The following is a 15,806-nucleotide window of genomic DNA, read 5'->3' as shown; positions in this document are numbered from 1 at the left end:
CACTGCACAAAGGTCCACCCAACAGGGGGGCTGTGTGGACACCAAGATCCTCCTTCCCCGCAAGCCTCTGCCACACCCACTCTCGCAAGCAGCAGGAAAGCCCTGCTCCTCTCAGCAGTGCCCTTGACACTCCTGCGTTTTCTGCCCAGAATGCTCCCTCACACAATTTCAGGACTGCTGCCAATGTGAAGCCTTTCTTCTCCCAGAACCACGTATGAACGTCTCCATTTCACCATTCACCACCTTGTAACGTGACCTGTTTAGAATGCTGGCTCATCAACAAGCAGCAGCTGAAAGCAGAGGCGTGTCCTATCCGTCACTGCATCCTGAACACCTCGCATGGTAACGGCACCAGAAAGCAGAGGCGTGTCCTATCCATCACTGCATCCTGAACACCTCGCATGGTTAACTGCACCAGACAACTGCTCAACAGAAGCTGCTCACATGGACGGACAGACAGACAGATGGGAAATGCACAACTACATGAAGGAAAATGTAAACCCATCTTAGGAGACAGGAAGGAACTTATTACTTTAGGTGGTTACAAAGGCTGCCATCCTGAACTATAACTGACTTGAGCCTGGTCTGGTAAAAACGCAGTCCTCAGGTAGAATGCTGTTCCCTGAGAGGACAGCTGATCCACATTCTGTGCAATTTCTGGGCATGCAGGGAGACAAAAGCCATGCTGGGCCCATCAGGCAGAGGCTGCAATATGTGAGAGCACCACAGGGTAGACGGGTAGACATTCCTGCACACTTTTTAGCTTCGTCTGCAGCAACAGACCATGAGGGCACATGACAGCCACTCACAGCTGTTTCTACCTGATTGAGTCTCACTATCCTTATTATTATTTTTATCATCATCAACTGTGTTGAATCCTCCTCTTCTTTTTTTTTGGAGACAGAGTCTCACTCTTGTCACCCAGGATGGAGTGCAGTGGTGCGATCTCGGCTCACTGCAACCTCTGTCTCCTGGGTTCAAGTAATTCTCCTACCTCAGCCTCCTGAGTAACTGGGATTACAGGCACCCGTCACCACGCTCAGTTAATTTCTGCATTTTTAGTAGACATGGGGTTTCACAACATTGGCCAGGCTGGTCTCAAACTCCCGACCTCAGGTGATCCACCCGCCTCAGCCTCCCAAAGTGCTGGGAGTACAGGCATGAGCCACCGCCTGGCCATCTCCTACTTTTTCAAAGAGAGAGTCTTCCTCTGTCACCCAGGCTGGAGTGCAGTGGTATGATCATGACTCACTGCAACCTCAACCTCCCAGGCTCAAGCGATCCTCCTACCTCAGCCTCCTGAGTATCTGGGACTACAAGTACGTGCCAACATGCCTGGCTAATTTTTGTGTTTTGTGTAGAGATGGAGTTTTGCCATGTTGCCCAGGCTGGTCTCAAACTCTTGACCTCAAGCAATCCACGTGCCACAACCTCCCAAAGTGCTGGGATTACAGGCATGAACCACTGTGCCTGGACCTCTCCCACTCTTAATGGAACTTACAGTTCAAAAAAATAATCTGCTGATCAGCAAAAAGCAAAGATTTTCTTACTGGCACATTCAATCTCGACAGGAGACAGCGGTGTGCTCATTGCTAAATAGGAAGCGTGTAATCCGAGAAGCAGGCCCAGATTCCTCTCTGTGTCTATCAGAGGTGAAGAGAGACTCCCCAGATCTGGTATGGTGACAACTTCTTGGTCAGGCTGGAAAAATAAATTTCATCATCAATCTGAGGAAACAGAATTAATTAAAAACATAAAACCAAAAGGACAGCTCTGTCCTGCAACTGTACCGCATGTGAGCCCAGGGGTGCTCTGGGCGTTCTGCCCCTCCATCCTGTAATGAGTTGATGCTGCTGTGCCCAAGTAACAGCAGATACCACATAAACCCACATGCCCAATGCAACCGCACAGCCCTACTGCAGAAAAACTAAACCACAGATACGTGATTTGGCTAGAATATTCCTTAGGAATCAGTTTCCAAAGTGACTGTACACCACACTTCAGAAAGTATAATAAATTGTTACATGCACAAAGAACCCACTGGGCAACAAATCTATGACAAGTATTCGATGACAAGTATTAGTGGACTGTGACCACACATGTAGAGGAAATGAAATTTATTCTAATAAAAATCTGAAAAAAGCAAGAGTTCAACTTTTCCAGTCACAGAAGATATTTACAGCAAAGTTAATTCTCCCCTTCATAAAATGTTTTAAGCCCTGCCCTAATGGCATTTAATACATCTTATTACTTGTGGATACCTGGAAAGCTAATCCCAATATATAAATTCTATGTGTTCGTGAATACATAGGAAGGACATATTTCTATTGTAAAGAATTACACTTCTACATAGTTCTTCCCAAAAAATACATACCTCAAGATAATAAGCCATTCCAAATTTCTACATAAAACCAAAGTTTAACCTCTTTTCTTGTGGAACACTGTCTATATTTCTTACAAATTGATCATTTAAAAAACAAATTTTCAAGACCAGTACATCACAGATCTTAACATGAATAAATGTAAATTCATTTATGACAAAACTTCTAAAGGATCTTTATATTTATCCCTAATGCCCCCCAAAAGACCCAGATATCAGTACTTCTAGATCCAAATATTCCTATCACAAACACACAGAGGGTATCCCCTGCCATCCTCTGCATCACTCAAGGCATACAGCCTCACCTCCAAATACTGGCCAACACAAAATGCGTGCATGGATTCCCGGGTGTCTTCAAACTGCAAAGCAGCTTCCAAAGCTACCACTGGGTCTTCCCCTGCAAACTGAGCTGAAACAAAAAGGGAAAAAGCAACATGAGTTCAATTCAGCTTGCCTGGAGAGCTATAGGAGAAATAGTGAGTAGGAAATAAGTTAGGTGCTTAACTCAAAAGTGAGGGTTACCAGAGTATAATGACCTCCCACTGTCTCCCAGGGTTGCCGGGGCCGACTCAGAACTTGAAATGAGTTCCAAGTATTAAAACAAAAATGCATAATGAAAGCAAATTCTTCAAATGTGCTCAATTTGTTGATAAGACAGACACCAAAGCCACCGATACATTAAAGTATGCGGGGGCTGGCACAAAACTAAAGAAATCATTTATAAGCCAAATACTCTGCTTAGAATGATACAGGCTGTAACTTTTAACCAGGAAATAAGAAGTGTAATCTTACCAAGAATACTATTTCCTGTTAACGACTGTGTCTGGAAGTCCTTTATATCATATACTTTCCCGTCAATCACAGTCCAGAAGCCTCCATCTTTATTATGGTTCTCCAAATCAGCTTTGCGTATAAGTGTCACTTCCTCATTATTTCTACAGTTCTGACCTGTAAAAAATGACTCTGTATATACAGAAACCAGAATCAGTCCATCCATCAACCAATAGGTAAAATGAAAAGAACAAACTGTGTGAAAGAACTACAAGCAGAAATAAACAAATCCACAATCACAATGGGAGAAATACATACCTAGCTCTGAAACTAATACCACACATGCAAATTCTATTAAATATAAAATGCTTCAAAAAAAAAATCTAGGCAGCATGAATATCAAATCGGGCCATGCCAGGCCACAGAGCAAATCTCAACAGATTTCAAAGAAATAAAGTTACAGAGCATGTGTGCTGACTACAATGCAGTTAAATTAGAAACAGGTTTTCAAAAATTCATTCAAAATAAATAGAAAATTCATCCACATATTTGAAAATTATAAAATACACTTATAAGTAACCCAAAATTCTAAGAAAAAAATGACTATGAAAATTAGAAAATGTGTTCAATTAATAATCAAAATACTGCAGATCAAAATTGGTGACATACAACTAAATGCATGCTTGAGGGCATTTACGCCTTTAAATGTGTGTATTAGAGGGAAAAAGCTAAAAAAGAAAAGAAACACCAAATCAATAAAAGTCTATTAGTTCATAAAAATACTCAAAAAAAGAAAACCTGAGTGGTGGTCACCTATGCAAGTGCTAGGATACCAACTCAATATTACGAAAAATAGTTAAAGGGAGGTGGCAGTTCAAGAAGTCAAGCTTAGACTATGTCCTTCCTGTACACATTGTACCTCCTGCTAACCAGACAGCAGAGGGCAAGGTTGGTGGGGATTTTATAGAGGACACGCAGCACATGAATTCCCTGGTCTAGTTCACAGAACTAAAGCGGGAGCCATCCAGCACTACAGGCCTCCTAAGCCAACAGAAAGCATGCAGCATGACTCCAGACATAACACCACCCCAACGAGACTGAATTCAAATCCAACCAAACCTCTAGATCTAACCAGCAGATTAATGGAACTAACAGAAGAACATGTTGGTCTAGAATAAGAGAATGCAATCAACCAAGTTCAGAAAATGTGAAGTTCTCCAAAATAACCAACCTGCTTCTTTGAAAAAGAAAACGGTATGATCAGAGACAGGGAGAGGAGGGCCTGGAGCCATGCTGTTTGGAGAAACAGACTAGAAGCATATGTCAAGCAATGCCAACACGGAGAACGTGCTCAGGTCCTAATTCAAAATTACCACCTAAAAAAGGCATTTTTGAGATAGTCCAGGAAAATGTAACATGGACTGCATGTTAGATTAAGGAATCACTGTTAATCTTATAGACAGGATAATGATATTGTAGGGTTTTTTAAAATCCTTATCATTAAGAGGTAAAATGCCTTAAAATGTTTTAAAGACAGAGTTATGCTTTAAAATAATCCAATCGGCCGGGCGAGGTGGCTCACACCTGTAATCCCAGCACTTTGGGAGGCCAAGGTGGGCAGATCACAAGGTCAGGAGATCGAGACGATCCTGGCTAACACAGTGAACCCCCATCTCTACTAAAAATACAAAAAATTAGCCGGGCGTGGTGGTGGGCGCCTGTAGTCCCAGCTACTCGGGAGGCTGCGGCAGGAGAATGGTGTGAACCTGGAAGACAGAGCTTGCAGTGAGCCGAGATCGCGCCACTGCACTCCCGCCTGGGTGAAAGAGCGAGACTCTGTCTAAAAAAAAAAATTAAAAAAAAAAATAAAATAAAAATAATCCAATCAATCAACAATACAGAGAAGTATGAGAGGGGAACGTATTCACCTGTTGAAGCTAGATTCATTTTACTATTTTTCTACTTTTATCTATGTTAGAAAATTTTCATAATAAACAGATTACAAAAACAACACTGTGCTAATAAGTATTCATTTCTCAAAAAGCAAGAAAAATAGCAGATTAAACCCTAAGAAAGAAGAAAGCAATAATAAAGAAGAGTATGGCACTGGAGAGACAAACATATAGAAAAATGGAATAGAATGGAGACCCCAAAAACAATCCCTCACGTATTTGGTCATATGATTTTTGACATGGGAGCCAAGACCACTTAATGGGGAAAGAAGAGCCTTTTCAATGCCTGATACTGGGAAATCCAGACATGCACATGTAAAGAATAGAGGTAGACCCTTACCTTATGCTACACACAAAAACTAACTCAAAATGGATCAGAGACCTAAAAATAAGTGCTAAAACTATAAAATTCTTAGAAGAAAACACTGCGGAAAAACTTCATGACACTGAATTTGGTGACATGTCTTGAATAGGACACCAAAAGCAGCGCAGGCAACAAAAGGAAAAACATAGGTAAGTTGGACTTGATCAAAATCAAATACTTCTGTGCATCAAAGGAGGCTATCAAGAGTGAAACGGCAACTGAAAGAATGCAAAACAGATTGCAAATCATATCTATGCAGAATATATAATTAACTCCTAAAACCCAACACGACAAAAAACCCAATTAAAACACGGACAAAAGACTTGAATAGACATTTCTTCAAAAAAGGTATGCAAATGGTCAATAAGCACATGAAAAGATGCTTGACATCACTAATCATTAGGGACATACAAATCAAAACCACAATGAGATACCACTTCACACCCATTGATGGCTACTATCAAAAAAAAAAAAAGTGTTGGTGAGGATGTGGAGAAACTGGAACTCCTGCACACTACTGACAGGAACATAAAATGGTGCAGCCACTCTGAAAAACATTATGGCAGCTCCTCAAAAAAATTAAATATAAAATTACCATATAATCTTACCAATTCTACCTCTGGCTATATAGCCAAAAGAAGTAAAAGCAGGCCGGGCACAGTGGCTCACTCCCGTAATCCCAACACTTTGGGAGGCCGAGGTGGGCAGATCACGAGGTAAGGAGGTCAAAACTATCCTGGCCAACATGGTGAAACCCCATCTCTACTAAAACACAAAAAATTAGCTGGGCATGGTGGTGCACACCTGTAGTCCCAGCTACTCAGGAGGCTGAGGCAGGGGAATTGCTTGAACCTGGGAGACGGAGGCTGCAGTGAGCCGAGATCGCACCACTGCACTCCAGCCTGGGCAACGGAGCAAGCCTCTATCTCAAAAAAAATAAACAAATAAAAATTTAAAAAAAAGAAGGAATGCAAATGGATACACACACCCACATTCATAGCAGCTTTATTCACAATAGCCAAAAGATGGAAACAACCCAAGTGTCATCAACTGATGGTTGGATAGCAAAATGTGACATATTCATATAACAGAATATGATTTCACCTTAAAATTAAGGACATTCAGACACTTTCCACAACACGGATGAACCTTGAAGACATGCTAAGTGAAATAAGCCAATCCCAAAAGGATAAATACTGTATGGTTCCATGTATATGAGGTACCTGAAGTAGTAAAATTCAGAGACAGAAAGTAGAATGGTAGTTGCCAAGTGCTAGGGAAAATTGGTGTTTAATAGATGCATAGTTTCAGTTGGGAAAAATGAAAAGCTCTAGAGATGAGTGGTGGTGATGGCTGTAAAACAATGTGAATGTACTTAATGCCACTAAATGGTACACTTAAATGGCAAATTTTACCAATCTTATACACACCCTTCCAAAAAAAGAATAGGCAGGAACATTCTCCTACTCACTCTACAAGATTAGCGCAACTTTGGTTACCAAAACCTGAATGTCTATTATGTTTTCCTACTATCGGATCCATCAGCCAGTGTTTCCCTCGACAAGCTAATGTTCTCTGGTGGATAGATGGAAACTAACAGGTTGCATGGGACCTATCTTCTTCCTGAATTATAGCTTCTTTGTTAGTAAAGGGGTGGTGGTTACCAATAACAACAACAAGTTGCAGGGCATTACAAGAAAATAAAATTACAGGTCACTGAAAAATTATGAGGAAAATGACATGCAAAATCCAGAAAAATTACAACTACAGATGCAAAACTGTCTTTAAAAAATAGCAAACCAAGACCAGAAATATCTATCCATATGACCAATATTATGAGCAAAGTAGTTTTATTCCAGAAATGGAAGGTTGAGTCAACATTTGAAAAGTCAGTAATTCACACATTAATAGAAAAAAATAAAAATTATATGATCAAGTAATGCAGGAAAAGCATGTGATGAAACTTAACACCCAATCATAGTTAAAACTGCATCACAAAGCAGCAACAGAAGAAAACATTCTTAAGGTTCAAAAGTACTTACAAAGAGACTCCTAAAACAAACATCATACTTTCTGTGTGAAATCTGGAAAGCTTTTTCTCTGCTACTAAGAAAAAGGCAAGGAGGTACACTGTCACCATTTCTACTCCACAGTGCACTACAGGTCCTAGCAAGTGCAATAAGTCACTAGGGGAAAAGCTGCAAGATCAGACCAGACACAAGTATAGACAATCACTTGGTTCAGACAAAGGCGACACCCCAGAAGAGTGACCAAGGACAGTCTTTTCACCCAAAGGTGCTGGCACAAAGATGCTATGGACAAAATGCCCATGGAAAAAAAGTGACATGTGACCCCTATCTCATAACATGCATGAAAATCAAGTCCAAGTGCACTATAGCTCTAAACATGAAAGTTAAGGCAATAAAACTTTTAAGGTGTAAAAGAAAATCTGGGTAAGAAAAAGATTTCTTAAGGCCCAAAATGAACAACATTAAAATAGAAACAAACTGGATTTCACGAATATTACTTCTGTTCATCAGAAAACACTTTTAAGTGACTATACAGGCCTGAGTGAGAGAAAAAGCTCCATCAGAAATAGAGCCAAAAATTCATATCCCAAATATACAGTAACACTCACATGAATGACTAAAAAGAAAAAAAGACAACCAGATAGAAAAATGGGCACAAAACTTGAATTGGCACTTCACAAAAGAGAATTTCCAACTGATTAATGCACATATGAAAAGGTATCAAACCTCACTAATAATCTAGAAAATGCTAATTGAAACCACAATGAGATACCAGTGTACACCCACCAGAATGGTTCAAACAGGGAGTGCTAGCAATGCTAGGTCTTGGCACAGAAGTGGAACACTGAGAATTCTCACTTTGCAGTGGAGATGAGTAGCAGCACAATCATGAGTAGCAGCACAATACGGAAAACTGGCATTCTGTATTAAAGGCATCCTCTACAAACCAAGAGTCCCACCAAGAAACAGACAGAAAGAATGATGAAAGAAACAGATGTAAGAATGTTAACGTATTGGCAGGAGCGCTGGCTCATGCCTCTTATGTCGGCACTGTGGGAGGATCACTTGAGCCTAGGAGTTTGAGACCAGCCTGGGCAACAGAGGGAGACCGTGTCTCCACAAAAAATTTAAAAATTAGCCAGGCATGGTGGCGCATGCTTGTAGTCCCACGTAGGTGGAAGGACCTGCTTGAGCCTGGGAGGTCAAGGCTACAGTGAGCCATGATTGCACCATTGCACTCCAGCCTGGATGACACAGCAAGACCCCTGCCTCAAAAAAAAAGGTAACATATTTACTTTAACCTAAACCTGGAAACAACTTACATTTCCATCAACAAGTAGAATGAATAGGTTGTTGTATATTCAAACAAAAGTATACTACACATGGCAATAAAAATGAAAGAACTCAATAACAGGGTGAAGCTCAGAAACCAAAAGGTACATACCATCTAGTTCCACTTATATGAACTCCGAGAACAGACAGAATTAAAATGATGTTGGGTAGGGACAAGAACTTAGTATAAGACGATCAGAAGTAAGGTGGCGATGACCACACAGCCTGGGGAAGGGCACTTTTCAGAGAAATGAGTCAGAGTTTGGGAGGGTCCTGCCACCATCCAGGCTAAGGTTTGAATGGCTGTGACACAGTTCTCTCTATGATCAATTACAGCTATCTACCGGGTACTTTTGTGTATGTGTTACTTATCACAATTTCAAGAGGCTTTACAGTGAGTAAGCTGCTGATCTGATCAAATGAATGCCCCTCAACCGTATGATAATAGAGAGACAAAATAACATTGGACTAAGCTCACTCCTTAACAAAAGGGGAAGAATGGTGCTGAAAGTATTGACTGTTTTAAAAATAAAAAACCATGTTCAATGTCCTGGGGCTGTTTTCCTCAGGACAACTGCCACCTCTTGTTTTAAGCTCCCACGTTAGGGGGATGATGGTCTAAAACACGAGAAGAAAAAAAGCCCACCCAGCTTGAGATTTCATGTAAATCAAAGTTTAACCCTGATTTTGACTGATTCTGAGTCCAGGAAGCTAGAACCATAGAAAGCATGGTGACTTAGATTCAAAAACCCAAAACTCAAAACATTGAGAAGATAAGTCTCATTCCAATTTGAGATGCACTGTGCTCAGATGACTCCAGGAATTCTGCATCTCACTAACATCAAACAACCAGAGGACTCTGGAGAGTCTTCCCATATCAATCTCTGCCTCCTGAGCTGGACCACAGATAACCACCCCAACAGCACCTTCTGGAGGCACCACGATTTTGTAAAATTTCATTTCAGTACTCAACAAGGATTACTAATGGAAAAATCTTCCTTAAATATAACCGAAATATAGCCAGGCACAGTGGCTCATTCCTGTAATCCCAGCACTTTGGGAGGCAGAGGCAGGTGGATCACTTGAGGTCAGGAGTTCGAGACCATCCCGGACAACATGGTGAAACCCCATCTCTACTAAAAATACAAAAGTAAGCTGGGCATGGTGGTGTGCACTTGTGGTCCCAGCTACTCAGGAGGCTGAGGCAAGAGAATCACTTGAGCCCAGGAGGCGGAGGTTGCAGTGAGCTGAGATTATGACACTGCACTCCAGCCTGGGCAACAGAGCAAGATGTAGTGTCAAAAAAAAAAATATATATATATATATACACATATATATATATATATACACACACACACACACACACACATATATATACACTCATATACACACACATACACACATAAACACACATATATTTGGTTAATATATATATATGACCCAAATTTCTTCTGATTTGGATTATCTTCTTTTTTTACTTATACTACCATCAGTAGAAATGGCAAATAATTGGTCTTCCTTTGTAAAGTATTCTTTCAAATTGAAAGGCAAGAATAGGTTAGACAAGGACAATACAACTTTCCTCAGTAAAAGTCCTTTAAGACGCCATACCCATTATGCCAGGCCAGGCTAACTCTTCATGATCATCCCGTTCCTTTCCTGGTGCCAGGTGGTTGAACCGATCCAGATGTTCCAACAGGCCACCCAGCAGAGGTACAGCTCCAGCCTCTTGCATGAGACCAGCATTTTTACTGAGCAGAAGCACTATAGAAACTACTAGTTCTGGAAGGAGAACACCTACATTTAAGAAATAAGAAGATTTAAATAAGTATTTATCCTATAAAAGCTATTTGTAAACTTGTTCTGTGTTTAAATTCTGCTAAGTCACAAAATAAGAAATATTTGTCCTTTAGCATATTTCTAAAGGATTGTCTTATATTTTATATTGAGACAGGTATAGCTATTAAACAGAACCCTTTAAATTACAAAAATATTTTCCAAAACACCGTATTTCAATCACAGAACTATGAACTAAGAGTCTTCTATTCAGAAAATTAAATGTTTATTGATATGTTTATCATCAGGGAAAAAACACTAAAAAATAATGCTCTAACCTCAAAAAGTTAAAACATACCAGGTAATATCAGAATTTTTAAGATCCTTAAATAGGTACCTAATTTTTATTATGCTGTCAAAATAAAATTAGACAATTACATTTGACCTCATTATTGAAATGTCAATAATGGAAGTATAAATCTAAATTACCAATTACATTTAAAGTGATATGAGTCCCATACCAGCTGGCTTAACAACAGAACTGTCAGTAACTAAAAAAACAAAACGAAGGTGAAAGGGCAGGAGGCCCAGAAAATTTAGAGAGTAAATGCAGGCATGCTGATCAGCAAAGAAGACACTTTAGCTTTCATCTATCTCCTAAAATAAACATGTACACAAGCAGGAAACAAAAGGTACCAGTAAAGTCCCCTTCCACAATGCAAGCCACCTCTGCGAAGTGCCGCCAGCTGGTAGAAGCAATGCTGGCGGCCACAGGCAGTATATCTCCAATGTGCGTGCACAGGAGGGCTGTGTACTTCTTCAGCAAGGAACCAACACCCATTAGCTCTGGACCTTGAAGAAGGATTGAGAAATTTTCATTTTCACTACTAAAATTTTTCTTTGTAAACAAACTAACTGCTCCATGATGCTACTCTCATCTACACATCTTTTACCTATAATAATTTTCTCAAACAGAAGCCTGTTAACCCTTAGTCCTTGCGCTCTTTCTATATCATGTGACTGGAGGGACAGGGTTTTTATGTCAAGTTTTATACCCTGCACTACGGAGTACCTAGAAATTTTGGGTGTATAAACACTAAAGTCATAATTTAACTTAAAGGTTTTTTTTTTTAAACAGACGGAGTCTCACCATGTTGCCCAGATTGGACTCGAACCCCTGGGCTCAAGTGATCCTCCTGTCTCAGCCTCCTGAGTAGTTAGAACTACAGGCATGCACTACCACACCCAGCTCTAAATTTTTAAAATTTTATATCCAGTACACAAATGTTTCCTAAAAGCTTGTAAATTATTCCCAAAAAACAAAGTTAGGTACTTTTCTGCTCCATAAAATCTTCAGTTTTTCTGTCTACATGGTTCTTTTTTTTTTTGAGATGGAGTTTCACTCTTGTCACCCAGGCTGGAATGCAATGATCTCGGCTCACTGCAACCTCCACCTCCTGGGTTCAAGCGATTCTCCTGCCTCAGCCTCCGGAGTAGCTGGGATTACAGGCACCTGCCACTACGCCCAGCTAATTTTTTGTATTTTTAGTAGAGACGGGGTTTCACTATGTTGGTCAGACTGGTCTTGAACTCCTGACCTTGTGATCCGCTCACCTCGGCCTCCCAAAGTGCTGGGATTACAGGCGTGAGCCACCACACCCAGCCTCCTACATGGTTCTTAATAGCTTTTCAGTCCTTGTGACTTTGTCTTTAAGATGGTCACCTCTTTCAAACTATCAACTCACCTACTGAAACCTGAAAGTTTCCATTACTGACAAGAGCCTAACTCTTCAGAAAGTAATTAAGTTACTTTGGGAAAAAAATAGCTACAAAACTACTAATGGAAGCAGCAGACCTTTCCATCCTTGACAGAGAAAGCCTCATGATGGAGGGCCAGCCGCTGCCCTGGATGCTGAAGGAGGGGAACCATTCCCTCGACAGTGCACAGCACTGAGCACTTACACACCATTCTATTCTGATCCTCACAGGCTGCCTCAGGGATTATCCCAAGTCTGCAGGTGAGAAGTCTTTGGCCCCATTAGACTTGGTCTAATGTCTAAACTATTAAGCAGAGCTGTAACTGAAACCCAGGCTTTCTCCAACAGTTCTTCCCATTCCACCCAGCTGGCTCCCCCATGTGACATATGAATAGGATGTCACTGTTTACTTCCTACATCATGCCAGTCTCCAGCATTCCATAGCACATGGAACAAATCTGATAAATCTTTGGTAAGACTAAACTGAACATACAGGGTGTCATTACTGATGTCTAAAGAATTTAAATACTAAGGCAACAAAATTAAAAATATTAACGAGGCTATTATAGAAAGGTCTGACTCAATAAAGTGGATGCAAAATGAAGCCCCAAAATTGGTGCATTTAGTAGTATAACAACTACACATCTGGGCATATAGGATAGACACGTTCAAAAGCCTAAATTAACGAGCCCCGATCACATACAAGACACTTTCACATTTTAAGCAACTTACTAGAAATATCTGAGGTCTGACCAATACTTTCTCCTGGATAAAGTTTACTAATAAGCAAACGTTGAAAACGCAGTAACAAATCCAATGAAGCAGATCTTTCACGACTGTGTTGCTCAAAGTCCAGACATGATGAAATCCGACGGGCAACATCTTTCAATCTGGCTACAGTCTGAGAAGCAATGTTTCTATACAGGAAAGAAGAGGATTACAAAATTAAACAAGATATTTCTATTAAAAAGAAAAAGGGATGGGGTAAATTATGACAAACTAGTATCACAAACACAGATCATACATGATGACCTGCAGCTGGCTTCCCTCCCCAAATGTGTCCAATAAGCGCAACCTCAGCCAAAACAGAGCAGAAGGGTACGGAAGACTCAAAAAAGATAATGATGCCCTCTTGCTTCACTAATGTGCACCTATGGAGCTGCGTGCAGTGGTCCAAACTGCAGAGGATCTTGCTTCCAAAGGAATACTTCCGCATTCCCAATGTCTAAGGAATGTAAACATTAAGACAACGAAATTTAAAATATTGATGAGGCTAATATAGAAATATCTAACCCTCTAGAAAGAAAAAACACAGTGTCATTATTTTTTGTCCAAAGCTGCATTTCAAACAGCAATGTGATACTACTCTTCAAGACAAGACTCGCCTGCATTGCTGTATCTGCCTTGCAAGTCCACCTTGAGCCCTTACTCGCAAGCAGCACTGGGGTGGGCCATGCAGCAGGTGCCGAGGGCTCAGGGAGTCCAGGAAGGAAGACCAAAGCAGGTGCCCAAAGAGCACGGCAGCGAAGAAAGTAGAAGAGGCTCCAGTTCCAACACTGTGATGTGACTTGAGCCATGAGCCATGGGAGATGAGAAGAGAAGAGAAGAAACATACGTTCCCAGAAGGTAAAGTTAGGAGAGCCGTGAATGTTTCTGGTTCCTCAGCAGAACACCAAGAAACAAGGGCAGGAGAACAAGACAAGGAAGCAAGGGAGAGACAGTGCAGGTAATGGAATGTCAGGCTGTGGGACCAGAGTCTGCAATGCCAACCCACCAAGGTTATGATAGGAAAATAACACCTTCTGTGTGTTTAAGGAAAGTAACTCTTTTTTTTGAGACGGAGTCTAGCTTTGTTGCCAGACTGGAGTGCAGTGACACGATCTCAGCTCACTGCAACCTCCGCCTCCTGGGTTAAAGTGATTCTCCTGCCTCAGCCTCCCGAGTAGCTGAGAATTACAGGCACACGCCACCATGCCCAGCTAACTTTTTTTTTTTTTTTTTTTTTAAGTAGAGACGGGCTTTCACTATGTTACCCAGGATGGTCTCGATTTCCTGACCTCATGACTCGCCCGCCTCAGCCTCCCAAAGTGCTAAGATTACAGGCGTGAGTGAACACGCCTGGCCTAAGGAAAGTAACTCTTATGTCAGTGTGAAAGCAAATCAGACAGGACATGGGAACACGGAGGGGAGGAGAGCCCAACCAGGGCCTGGTTCCAGACCCAACCCACCCACCCCGTTGAGCCAGGAGCACAAGTGGATCTCTGCACAACACCAAGAGCAAGGACATGCTTTCAGCTCCACTTTAACTCAGGTTCCTAATGTGACAGCAGGCTTGTCAATCCCACTTGCCCCCGTGGCTCGCACCAGAAAACCACCAGCAGTGTGAGTAAGGACAGAAGCAGGAGACAGAGGAGCCAGGGTTTGGGAATCCCACAGCAACCCACAGGCCCTCATCACACACAGCAAGGATGTGCCCTCACTGGGCTCACCACCACCACTCGACATCACCTTTCAGCTTCACTACCTGATAACCTGCCTGGGTAACACCACTGTAACACAAGAAACAGGTCTAGAATCTAGCATGTATGCTATACCTGAAGGAGCAAAACACGGTAATAAAATACAATAAAACTTTTAGTTTATTTATTTAATACAAAATTTAGAGCCATAATCAAAACGTGTAATTCTGTTGGGGTTCACTACTTATGAAAGCTTCACAGCGCTTTATTTTCAAATGCAAATGGTATTCTGTGGCTCCTTGCCAGCAGGTAAATAACGATTTACTCTGAAATGCTTTTCACGGCATATTTTTGTCAAGCAGTGATTTCTTCAACCCACGTTTTCTAACGGAAAAAAGGACATGAAATGTCTCCAAAAGTCTCTTACAATCTTTAGATAAACTACTGTTCAACAACTGCATCCGCCAAATCAACACATCAAGAATCCTTCGATCACAAACATTTAAGGTGAGAAAACAGTGTCTATCCATGCAGGAGAGGGACACATTTATCCATGCTTATGAAGACAGCCTGGACTATCGGCTGCTGAAAAGCTGTGAATGCATTTTTCTTTTTATACTTTCCAAAATTTTTGTGAGGTGATAACTATGTTTGTGTCTATTCTTTTTATTTTGTATTTTTTAAGTACGTACATCCTTATTATAAATCTGCTGTAGAACCAATGTCCCATACAGGACCCCACATGCCACAGGAACCAAAAAGTCACATGCAGCGAAGATGAAGACACAGGAGAACCTGTGTGGACACCACAGAGCCACCTGCCCAGGACACCAATGGAGCTACAGGTGCAATTCAAAATGTTCTTAGTTGTATTAATAAACGTGGCCAGGTGCAGTGGCTCACACCTGTAATCCCAACACTTTTGGAGGCCAAGGCGGGCAGATTACCTCAGGTTGGGAGTTCAAGACCACCCTAGCCAACATGG

General features: G+C 41.2%; 1 protein-coding gene across 8 annotated transcripts in view; it reads right to left on the bottom strand.

The window, feature by feature from the left end:
- The window catches only part of HERC2 (HECT and RLD domain containing E3 ubiquitin protein ligase 2), a 212,756-nt gene that overhangs the window by 126,079 nt on the left and 70,871 nt on the right, over positions 1-15,806 (bottom strand). For 6 of the 8 annotated variants that reach the window (XM_054452280.2, XM_063653300.1, XM_063653303.1 and 3 more), the window contains 6 exons: positions 13,095-13,279; positions 11,302-11,457; positions 10,441-10,626; positions 3,173-3,343; positions 2,686-2,789; positions 1,551-1,701 (listed from right to left, as the gene is read on the bottom strand). In XM_054452280.2, coding sequence (XP_054308255.2) covers positions 1,551-1,701; positions 2,686-2,789; positions 3,173-3,343; positions 10,441-10,626; positions 11,302-11,457; positions 13,095-13,279 — 953 coding nt within the window. The remainder of the gene's footprint in view (positions 1-1,550; positions 1,702-2,685; positions 2,790-3,172; positions 3,344-10,440; positions 10,627-11,301; positions 11,458-13,094; positions 13,280-15,806) is intronic. The other 2 variants (XM_063653302.1, XM_063653301.1) reach the window with 1 other exon arrangement.

The sequence above is a fragment of the Pongo pygmaeus genome, chromosome 16 (assembly GCF_028885625.2).
Source record: "Pongo pygmaeus isolate AG05252 chromosome 16, NHGRI_mPonPyg2-v2.0_pri, whole genome shotgun sequence".
NCBI lineage: Eukaryota > Metazoa > Chordata > Mammalia > Primates > Hominidae > Pongo > Pongo pygmaeus.
The sequence above is the reverse complement of the archived record's forward strand: the minus strand, read 5'-3'. Positions and strand labels throughout refer to the sequence as shown.